This window comes from Erinaceus europaeus, chromosome 17, assembly GCF_950295315.1.
Source record: "Erinaceus europaeus chromosome 17, mEriEur2.1, whole genome shotgun sequence".
NCBI classification, from domain to species: Eukaryota; Metazoa; Chordata; class Mammalia; order Eulipotyphla; family Erinaceidae; genus Erinaceus; species Erinaceus europaeus.
This window is the reverse complement of record NC_080178.1, coordinates 63,311,976-63,323,782: the sequence shown is the minus strand read 5'-3', so window position 1 is coordinate 63,323,782 and position 11,807 is coordinate 63,311,976. Positions and strand designations below refer to the sequence as shown.

Genomic DNA, 11,807 nt, shown 5'->3' with positions numbered 1-11,807 from the left:
GATAAATGACTTTTAAAATTTTAAAGGATTTTAAAAGCAGGACAGTGATACAAGATAGCAGCCAGCACTGGTCTAGACTGTTTATGAAAAGTGCATATACTAGCCTCCCCTCCAAAAAAAAAGAAAAACAAAAGTGCATATAGGGACCAGGTGGTAATGTACCTATTGAGCGCACATATTACATTGTGCAAGGACCCAGACTCAAGCTCCTGGTCGTCACGTGCAGGGAGAAAGCTTCTCAAGTGGTGAAGCAGGACTGCAGGTGTCTCTCTCTCGCCTCCCTTTCGATTTCTGGCTTTCCTTATCCAATAAATACAAAAAAGATAAAACACTAAGAAAAGTGCACTTACAGCCATAAGAATAGGATGTAGACCTAAATACCTAGAAGTGCCTCGATTTGTAAGGTTCGTAGCAAAAATTAGTATGAATGGAGGTAAAAGTTATAATGGTTTATTGTGTCTGGATATTCTTGAGGGAAATTGCGTTTTTTTGTTTTTTTTTTAAGTTATAATGGGATGATGGACTCAAAAGCCGTAACAGTGGTAGTATGATGGGCAGAATTCACAGAGTATCAAAGCTGTCTGTAAGTGCTTTGGTAACTAAAGTCTAAAAATATGAAACTCCCTCAGCATCACAAAGGACAATGTTATTGCAATTCATCAAAAGCAAAACCACAGGTTTTCCTTACTCCCTCCCCCATCCTATTTAAGCAGTCTTCATTTTCCACAGTAGTAAATATGGTGCCACACATTGGATTGAAGAAATCCGACAGGAAGTCAGTTCTTGAATTCAGTGGTGTATAGGAGAAAGAGTTAACAAGTAATACAGTTTAGTAAAATAGCAGAATCTTTAGTTTCTATATTGTTCCACACCGAGATAATTATTAATTCTGCGTGGAGAAATTCTTGCGAAGGTGACACAAAGGGCGGAGTCTGACTGCATGTCTGCACGCAGAGTCTCAGAAATTCGCCGGAACCAAGGTGCTGCGGGCGCTGAGTGAGTCTCGGTCGGATATTGTTACTGGACGCTATCCTGGTCGTTCCGTCAGTGTTTTCAGACTCCCAGGGATCGTGACTGCTGGCATCTTCTGCCTGCACAATTCCAGGCCGCAGCCGCGAAGGATGAACCGAGCTCTAGGAAAGGTAACGTCCCGAGCGTCGGAAGCGGGGGAGACGGGGTAGGGGCGGAGAGCTGAGCTGGGAGGTGGCTGTGATGATCACCCCCACTGCAGACATCCGGGTATGAGACTCCGGCGAGAACAAGGCCCTTCCCGGCAGCGTTTGCGGCCATAATGGCCGCACGCAGGTCGCTGCGCCTGGAGAGCGCCGCGGGCCGCGGGCCACGCCCCCTCCTCCTCCGCCTCCCATTGGCTCTGAGGAGAAGAGCCTCTTCCTCGGAGTCAGTTCTGCAAAATGTGCTCCCTGCTATCTGAGCGACCTTGAGCAGGTCATTTCATTTTTGTATCAAGTCACCAGTTTACAACTCCCCCCCTCCCCCGTAATACCATTTTGACTTGAATTGATTGGGAAGCGAGGAAGCTTGGTGATCAGAAGAGGGGCATCAGCTACATTTTCACTTAAGTGATTGCAACCGGATTATATGCATTATTTGGCAATCTGCATAACAGTTCAATCATGCTTTCAGTTGTATCGTGTTGTTTAGAATAACGACTTAACTTTAGCAAGTTATAATAAGTTGTTTTTTTTTTTTTGCCTCCAGGGTTATTGCTGGGGCTCAGTGCCTGCACTAGGAATCCACTACTCCTGGAGGCCATTTTTTCCATTTTGTTGCCCTTGTTAACATTGCTATTGTTGGATAGGACAGAGAGAAATCAAGAGAGATGAGGAAGACAGAGAGGGGGAGAGAAAGATATACACCTGCAGACCTGCTTCACTGCCTGTGAAGCGACTCCCCTGCAGGTGGGGAGCTGGGGGCTTTAACCAGGATCCTTACTCTGGTCCTTGCACTTTGCACCACATGCGCTTAACCTGCTGCGCTACTTACTCCCAGTAAGTTTTTATTTTAGGAGTAATTGTAGATTACCCCATGGCGTATAAAATAGCATTTTCTCTGTTCATGGTTACCTGAGGTGGTTTGTGAACATCTCTAGGGGATTTTGGGCGGGGGAAGTAGTATAATGGTTATACAAAAAAAAGATAATAATGCACGAGGGTCCAAAGTCCCTGGTTCAATTCCCTGCTGCACCACCCTATTGTTCCGGTTTAAAAAAAAAAGATTCTTTGCTTTTTGTTTTGTTTTGATGAGAGAACAGAGTACCACTCAGTCATAAACAGCTCTAGGTGTAGTCCGTGCCTCTTGCAATCAAAGCATGACTTGTACTGAGCAAGTCACATCATTTATAAAGTGACTTGCTATGATTTGTTTTAGTCAAATTGTGACTATTTAGCCATATCTAGTAAAAGGATAATAGAGAAAATGAGTTTCAAATCCCATCGTTAAAGATGGTCATATTGGTGATTCCATACTTCTGCTCTACTTGCTTTGATTCAGAGGAATGTTAAAAACATGTAATCAGGAGCCAGGCGGTGGCTCACCTGATTAAGTGCTCACATTACAGTGCATAAGGACCCAGGTTCAAGCCCCCTGGTCCCCACCTGCAGGGGGACAGCTTCACAAGTGGTGAAGCAGGGCTGCAGGTGTCTCTCTGTCCCTCTCCCTTTCTATCTCCCCCTCCTGTCTCAATTTCGGTCTCTATCCAATAATAAATAAATAAATAAATAAATAAAATTAAAAGATATATGTAATCAGTGGGGGGCGGACGGTAGTGCACCTGGTTAAGAGCACATAGTACGAAGCGCAACGGCTCCCCACCTGCAGGGGAGTCGCTTCAAACGCGGTGAAGCAGGTCTGCAGGTGTCTTTCTCTTCCCCTATCTTCCCCTCCTCTCTCAAATTTTCTCTGTCCTATCCAACAACAACAATGGAAAAAATGGTCGCCAGGAGCAGTGGATTTGTGCAGGCACCGAGCCCCAGCAAAAACCCTGGATGAAAAAAAAAGTGTAAACAGCATAGTGACTTTTCTTAAAGTAGGTGTCTAGTAAATATTGCATAAACAAATGAACAAATGTTGACATTACATGCTGAATACATGGTAGGACTGAGACTTGAACTTCAATCTCAGTGTTAAATATTCTTCATTTGAGACCCTAAGCCTGGAAGGTGGTACAGTGGATAAAACACTGGACTCTCAAGTAGAGGTCCTGAATTCAGTCCCCCAGCATCACATGAGCCAGAATGATGCTCTGGTTCTCTCTCTCTCTAATAAATAAGCCAAGATTTTAAGGTGCAAATCATAATATATATGTATATAATTTATTTTCATTTTTTAATATTTTTTTATTATTTATTTTCCCTTTTGTTGCCCTTGTTGTTTAACATTGTTGTGGTTATTGATGTCGTCGTTGTTGGATAGAACAGAGAGAAATGGAGAGAGGAGGGGAAGACAGAGAGGGGGAAAGACAGACACCTGCAGACCTGCTTTACCATTTGTGAAGCGACTCCCCTGCAGGTGGGGAGCCAGGGGCTGGAACCGGGTTCCTTACGCCAGTCCTTGTGCTTTGCGCCACCTGCGCTTAACCCGCTGCGCCACCGCCCAACTCCCTATTTTTTATTTTTTATGAGAGAAGGATAAGAGAGAACTAAAGGATCACTCTGATATGCAATACTGGGGTTTGTACTCAAGACTCCACACTTGAAAGTCCAATACTTTATCCACTATGCCACCTCCCTAGCTATTCATCTCAAATTTTAGATGAATGAGAAGCCCAGCTTTACTGGAGATGGAGTAGAAACTTCTTTGGGTTAACAAAGAAGTTAAGCTGCATAGATCTGACTAAGACATAAATACAGCTATTCACCAGGTTCCAAAAACCATCTTCATTGATTAAGATGGCAGGGTAGTGTCTGGAAGCAGAGCTGCAGGTGTCTTTTTCTTCCTGTCTATCTCCCCTTACCCTCTTGATTTCTGGTTGTCTTTATCCAATAAAGACAATTAAAGCAAGCAAGCAAACAAATAAAAAAAAGAAACTCCAAAATACTGTTCAGCTCTGGCTGATGAAGATGCTAGAGATTGAGCCTGGAACCTCAGAGCCTCAGATATGAGAGTCTTTTGCATAACCACTATGCTGTCTCCCCAGTCCTAAGATTAATTGAAATAGTACCAGTGAAGGGCTTTTCACAAAGGGTGTACTCAGTAAGTAATAGTAACAATTCTACTTTCTGTAGAATTTGGTAATATACAAATACTTCTATTAATATTCTTTTAAATTTTTTTTTCACTTTTATTTGTTGGATAGAGACAGTCAGAAATTGAGAGGGAAGGGGGTGATAGAGAGGAATACAGACAGAGAGACACCTGCCGCCCTGCACCATTCTTTTTTTTTTAATATTTATTTTATTTATTTATTCCCTTTTGTTGCCCTTGTTGTTTTATTGTTGTAGTTATTATTATTGTTGTCGTTGTTGGATAGGACAGAGAGAAATGGAGAGAGGAGGGGAAGACAGAGAGGGGGAGAGAAAGATAGACACCTGCAAACCTGCTTCACCGCCTGTGAAGCGACTCCCCTGCAGGTGGGGAGCCGGGGTTCGAACCGGGATCCTTATGCCGGTCCTTGTGCTTTGCGCCACTGCGCTTAACCCGCTGCGCTATAGCCCCACTCCCCAACCTGCTTCACCATTCTTGAAGCTTTCCTCCTACAGGTGGGCACCGGGGGCTCAAACCTAGGTCTTTGCGTACTGTAACGTGTGCTCAACCAGGTGCTTCACCACCTGTCCCCTTCTGTTAGTATCCCTTCTTTCTTTCTTTTTTTTAAAGATTTTATTTATTTATGAGAAAGATAGGAGGAGAGAGAGAGAAAGAACCAAATAGCACTCTGACACATGTGCTGCCAGGGATCAAACTCAGGACCTCATGCTTGAGAGTCTAAAGCTTTATCACTGCACCACCTTCCAGACTGATCTTCCTTCCTTCCTTCCTTCCTTCCTTCCTTCCTTCCTTCCTTCCTTCCTTCCTTCTTTCCTTCCTCCCTCCCTTCCTTCCTCCCTCCCTCCCTCCCTTCCTTCCTTCCTTTCTTTCTTTTCCCTCCAGGGTTATTGCTGGGGCTAGGTGCCTGCACCATGAATCCACTGTTCCTGGAAGCTACTTTTTTTTTTTCCCTTTGTTACCCTTGCTGTTTTATTGTTGTGGTTATTATTGTTGTTGTTATTAATGTCATTGTTGTTGGATAGGACAGAGAGAAATGGAGACAGGAGGGGAAGACAGAGGGGGAGAGAAAGACAGACACCTGCAGACCTGCTTCACCACACGTTAAGTGACCCACCTGCAGGTGGGGAGCCTGGCACTGAGATCCTTATGCCGGGCCTTGCAGTTTATGCCATGTGCACTTAACCCACTGCGTTACCACCTGACTCCCTCTATTCTTCTTCTTTTTTTTTTTTTTTTTTTTTACCAGAACACTGTTCAGTTCTGGCTTACAGTGGTGCAGGGAATTGAACCTAGGATGGTGGAATCTCAGGCGTGAGACTCTGTTTGCATAACCATTATGCTATCTACCCTCTGCCCCTCTATTAATATTCTTTTAAAAGCTCTCAGTTGTTTGAGTCATAGGTTCCTGACCCACTACTATTACCACCCAACTCAGTATTCTCTCTGAAATTCCTTACACACTATCAATTTTGCCCTGTGACTTAAGTTCTTTGGAAGCTGTGAAGTTCTTTTTTCTAGTTTTTGGTTCCTGAGCTCACAGGACAAGTATTTTTGTTAACTTACTGCAGCAACTGTGTCCTCATTCATTCATGCATTCATTCACTCATGTCACTGCCTCCTTTTCTATTTGATGTAGAGCTGGAATTGCTTTTCATTTGCTGACTAGAGGGCTGGAATATTTGTGGAGACAGTCCCAGAATAGATTCCTTTTGTCCTGATAAATACTGTTAAGCATTGCAGAGGAGAGGAAACACATTTCCCAGTGCTGAAAGGGAGCATTCAAACCACAATTTGAATATCTTCCAGAGAGTTGTCAGCCTTTAAGCCTGGCTTTTTAGATAGCTATTATATATCCTTAGAGATTCACATATCTGAATAATTAAGGTAAAGAAAAATTACCTAGATCTTCCCACACAGTCCCTCTTCTGTTTGAAATGACCCACTTAATAACATGTGCTGTTTATTCTGATTTTCTATTATATTTGCCATGGCTGCTCCATCTCAGGACTGCAAGATACTTAGACTCGTTTGCTTTAATTCCACGAAGGGGAAGTACTGACGAAGGCATGGTGGCTAGTGTGAGCTGGTGGTGGTGGTGGTGGTGGTGGTGGTGTGTGTGTGTGTATGGAGGCTGGGGGGAAGGCAACCAGAGTTCCTCTCTCTAGGGACACCCACTTCCCCACTTTATCTTCTATGCTGGTCCAATATTAGGTTAAACATACTCACATATGTTGCACATACAAAATCCTTTAGTATCTGATTTAAATGTGACTTTAGAACCCTTCATATATACTGTCCTTCTTTTCTGTTATCATATTCTTTCCATTGTCAGGACCTTCTCTTGGAGTCTTTCTTTTCTTTTTTTTTTCTTTTCTTTTTGCCTACAGGGTTGTTTCTGGGGTTTGATGCCTGCACTGTGAATCCACTGCTTCTGGTGGCCATCTTTTATCTCCTGTTGTTGTTGCTGTTATTATTAGATAGGACAGAGAGAAATGGAGAGAGGAGGGGAAGACAGAGACGGGGAGAGAAAGACAGACACCTGCAGACCTGCTTCACCGCCTGTGAAGCAAACATACCCTCCCACCCCTGCACTTGGGGAGCTGGAGGCTTGAACCTGGATCCTAGAGCTTCATACCATGTGCCCTTAACCCAGCGGGCCACTCCTGGGCCCCTCCTACCCCTTTTTCTGAGCACCAACCCATTGGTTTATGTGAGAGAAGATGTAGAATAGTGTGAGCAGTATAATTTTGCAGTCAGAGATCCAATATTATTTCAGATAGTAGCTTTGTGACTTGGTAAATTACTAAAGTTTCAGTTTCTTCTACTATACAGAGGAATAACATTGATCTTATAAGAGTATTGTTATTTAATACTCTATTGAGATATAATCTACTTTTTGAGATATAATTCACATACCTACATTTGACCATTTAATGTGTACAACTCAATTTTTTAAAAAAATATTTCTTTATCCCCTTTTGTTGCCCTTGTTGTTGATTTTGTTGTTGTTGGATAGGACAGAGAGAAATGGAGAGAGGAGGGGAAGACAGAGAGGGGGAGAGAAAGATAGACACCTGCAGACCTGCTTCACTGCCTGTGAAGCGACTTCCCTGCAGGTGGGGAGCCGGTGGCTCGAACCTGGAGCCTTACTCTGGTCCTTGCACTTTGTGCCACGTAAGCTTAACCTGCTGCGCTACCGCCCGGCTCCCACAACTCAATTTTTTAAAAATTATGCAGTTGTTGTGGTCTGGGAGATGGCTCAGTGGATAAAGCACTGAACTCTCAAGCATGAGATCCTGAGTTCAAGCCCCAGCAGCCTATGTACCAGGGTGATATCTGCTTCTTTCTCTCTCCTGTCTTTCTCATTAATAAACAAAATCTTAAAAAAAAAGTATTCAGTTGTAGAAATCACCACTATAGTATTTTTAAATACTTCAATATTTTTAAAAATTATATTTTATTTATCATTGGATAAAGACAAAGAGAAATTGAGAGGGGAAAGGGAAAGAGCAAGGTAAAGAGACAGAGAGATACCTGCAGCCCTGCTTCACCACTTGTGAAACTTTCCCCCTGCAGGTGGGAATCAGGGGTTTAAACCTGGGTCCTTGCACACTGTAATGTGTACACTTAACCAGGTGCCCCAACACCTGACCCCCCCCATAGTTTTTTTCTGGTTTACCCAAGTTGTTACATTAAGAAAAAAATATTATTTATTTATTAATGAGAAAGAGGGAGAGATTGAAAACCAAAGCATCACTTTGGCATATGCAATGCTGGGGATCAAACTTAGACCTCGAAAGTTCAGTACTTTACTATGCCACCTCCTGGGGCCTACATTTTGTATATTCCCGTTCATTTTCAGCACAGTAGTTTATACATAATAGGCTTGAAAAACAAACAAGGGAGTCTGGCAGTAGCGCAGCGGGTTAAGCGCATGTGGCGCAAAGTGCAAGGACCAGCTTAAGGATCCCAGTTTGAGCCCCCAGCTCCCCACCTGCAGGGGAGTCGCTTCACAGGCGGTGAAACAGGTCTGCAGGTGTCTATCCTTCTCTCCCCCTTTCTGTCTTCCCCTCCTCTCTCCATTTCTCTCTGTCCTATCCAACAACAATCACAATAATAACTACAACAATGAAACAACAAGGGCAACAAAAGGGAATAAAAAAATAAAAAGTAAAAAAAAAAATAGAAAGTGAGCTTCTTTTTCTTTCTTCTTTTATAGTGTTTTCTGTAGTGGATGGAATAAGAAAGAAGATGATCTTGGTGTGTTAGCATGTTTGGTATTAACTGTTTGATAACTTATTTGCTGGACTAGAACCTTTGGGTCCTTTTTTGTTTTGTATATTGTGAGTTTCTATCAATAGCCTCTTTGTGAAGAGGTAGTTGAAATCTGTATGTGATTAAGATTGTCCTAATATGCCTGTTTCTGCTACAGGTGTTGTATCTGAAGAATGATGTCAATGTCAGTTTTAAGCAAGCCTCTTCCCTCTTAAGGTAAGGATATTAGTAACAGTAATTAAGTATAATTTACATTTGCATTCTGCTAGATAGTTCAGAGAACTTTTTTTTTTCTCCAGGATTATTGCTAGGATTTGGTGCTGACACTATGAGTCTACTGCTTCTGGTAGCCATTTTTTCTTTTTTTTTTTTTTCTGAAAAAATTTTAATATATTTATTTCCCCTTTTGTTGCACTTGTTTTTTTATTATTGTTGTTGTTGATGTCATTGTTGTTAGATAGGACAGAGAGAAATGGAGAAAGGAGCGGAAGACGGGAAGAAAAAGAGAGAGACACCAGCAGACCTGCTTCACCGCCTGTGAAGCCACTTGTCCCGCAGGTGGGGAGCCGGGGCTCCGACCCGGATCCTTATGCCGGTCCTTGCGCTTGGTGCCATGTGTGCTTAACATGCTGCGCTGCCGCCTGACACCCGATTTTTTTTTTTTTTAAATAAGATAGGACAAAGAAATTGCTAGAGAATGGGACGATAGAGAGGGAGAGAGAAAGATAGACCTACCTTGCTGCTTGTGAGGTGACCCCTCCCTGCAGGTGGGGATCTGGGGGATGGAACTTGGATCCTTGCTCTCTATAGTATGTGCAGTTAGCCAGGTGCGCCACTGCCAAACCCCCCCATTTTTTTCTAGCATCATTTCTACTTAAATGTCTACTAAATATCTCAAATCATTAACTCCCCTACCATTTTGTTCATTCCTTGTGGTTAGTAAATGACAACTCTATTCATTTAGTTACTCAGGTCAAAAATCCTTAGAGATGTCTGGCATTTTTATTTTTCTCATTTTACATCCTATAATTTAACAACTGCTAACTCTACTTTGAAATATACAAAATTGAACTGTTTCTCATTTTCTAGTTTCAGGTCTCATGCTTTTGTTTTGCTAACCTGCTAGAGGCCAGCTCTTCCTCATTTCATCTTTAACATCAGTTAACTTCCTTTTTTTTTTATTCTTGACATTGCTGTTGTTGTTGCTGGATAGGACAGAGAGAAATCGAGAGAGGAAGGGAAGACAAAGAGGGGAAGAGAAAGATACCTGCAGACCTCCTTCAGCGCTTGTGAAGCGACCCCCCTGCAGATGGGGAGCTGCGTGCTCCAACCCGGGTCCTTAGGCTGGTCCTGTGTTTGGCTCTTAACCCACTGCGCTACCGCCGGGCCCCTTCATTCAACTTTATAACTGGTTTCCCTACTTTTGCTTTCTGTCCTTCACACTAAAATCATAAGGGTTCTATTAAAATCATGTCTCACGTCACGTCTCTCAGAACTTTCCACTGACCTCCCATCTCATTTGGAATAAAAGCCTCGATCCTTGCCATGACTCACATGTTTTTGCATAATGTGTCCCTTCATGCTATACTCTGCTGACTGAGCGCTAGCTACACAGGCTCTCTTCTTTCCTTTACTTTCTCATACCTGGGACTTCATTACCCCAACTTTTTCAGATAGAAGGGCAAGGAGGAACTAGCCCAATGGTAGTAAGCTAGACCTTCCTGCCTGAGGCTAGGAGGACCCAAGTTTAGTCCCTAGCAACACCATAAGCTAGAGGTAAGAGTGCTCTGGTCTCTCTCTCATTAAAAATAGAGTAATTAAAATCTTAAAAGAAGAAGAGATACCATAGCATGGAAGCCACTGCTCCCCCACCCCCATAGCATTCCTGTTGGGTAGTTGCCATCTCCCCCTGGCTTCTTATCCGTATGCCTATATAGGGATTTACTGATCCAAACGTTTGGTCTATTTACATAAATCACTTTTACATAAAGCACTCCCTCCAGGGCATTGGTGGTTCAGTGATAGGATTCTCGCCTGTTCTCGGCTGGTAGTTTATTTCTCTGTTTAGCAGATAATCACATTTAAAAATAAGCAAGCAAATACTAAAGAGCTAGAGAGATAGCACAGTGGCTTACATAAAAGATTATTCTTTTTTACACAACAGATTTTTTTTATTTAAAAAAATTTTTAAATGTTTTTATTATCTTTATTTATTGGATACAGACAACCAGAAATTCAGAGGGAAGAGGGAGAGAGAGGAGAAGAGAGACAGAGAGATACCTGCAGCCCTGCTTTACCACTTGTGAAGCTTTCCCCCTGCAGGTGGGGACTGGGGGCTTGAACCCAGGTCCTTGTGCGCCACCATCCAACCCCACAACAGATTTTCATACTAGACTCTGAATGTCCCCGTTTCAATCCTTGGCACCATCATAATCCACAACCGAACAGTGTACTGGTCTTATTAAAATAAAAATAGATGAAATATAAAAAACAAAACAAACAAACAAACAAAAAAACACAGGTTGTCTGGCGGTAGCGCAGCAGGTTAAGGGCACATGATGCAAAGCACAAGGACCGACGTAAGTATCCCTGTTCGAACCCCCAGCTCCCCACCTGCAGGGGAGTTGCTTCACAGGAGGTGAAGCAGGTCTGCAGGTGGCTATGTTTTTCTCCCCTCTCTGTGTTCCCCTTGTCTCCATTTCTTTCTGTCCTATCCAACAACAGTGATATCAATAACAACAACAATAAAACAACAAGGGCAATAAAAGGAAATAAATATTTAAAAAATATTAAAAAAAACATTGTATTTATATATATTCCTGAAGCACATGACGCTTTGAGAGCCTAAAGGACATCTTCAATCTTTTCCATTATTTTTTTTCTAAAGTATTTTATTTATTTATTTTTTTTGAGAGAGATGCAGAGAGAGAAAGACACAGAGAGAAACACCAGAGCCCTGCTCAGCTCTGGCTTATGGTGGTGCGGGGGATTGAACCTGGGACTTCAGAGCCCCAGGCACAAGAGTCTCTTTGCATAACCATTATGCTATCTACCCCTGCCCTATTTTTTCTTTCCATTTCTTTTTTTTTAATTATTTTAATATTTATTTTCCCCTTTGTTGCCCTTGTTGTTTTTTATTGTTATTGTTATTGTTCTTGATGCTATCATTGTTGGATAGGACAGAGAGAAATGGAGAGAGGAGGGGAAGACAGAGAGGGGGAGAGAAAGACAGACACCTGCAGACCTGCTTCACCGCCTGAGAAGCGACTCCCCTGCAGGTGGGGAGCCGGGGGCTCAAACCAGGATCC

The 11,807-nt window shown here is 42.7% G+C and overlaps 1 protein-coding gene across 2 annotated transcripts in view; it reads left to right on the top strand.

The window, feature by feature from the left end:
• The first annotated feature begins 752 nt into the window (after positions 1 to 752).
• The window catches only part of MRPL48 (mitochondrial ribosomal protein L48), a 68,656-nt gene continuing 57,601 nt past the window's right edge, over positions 753 to 11,807 (top strand). Inside the window, exons 1-2 of one of the 2 annotated variants that reach the window (XM_016186901.2) lie at positions 753 to 1,142; positions 8,657 to 8,715. In XM_016186901.2, the coding sequence (XP_016042387.2) occupies positions 1,122 to 1,142; positions 8,657 to 8,715 (80 nt within the window). In that variant the 5' untranslated portion in view covers positions 753 to 1,121. Of the gene's footprint in view, positions 1,143 to 1,197; positions 1,240 to 8,656; positions 8,716 to 11,807 lie in introns of those variants that run through there. The other variant, XM_060176863.1, reaches the window with a different exon arrangement.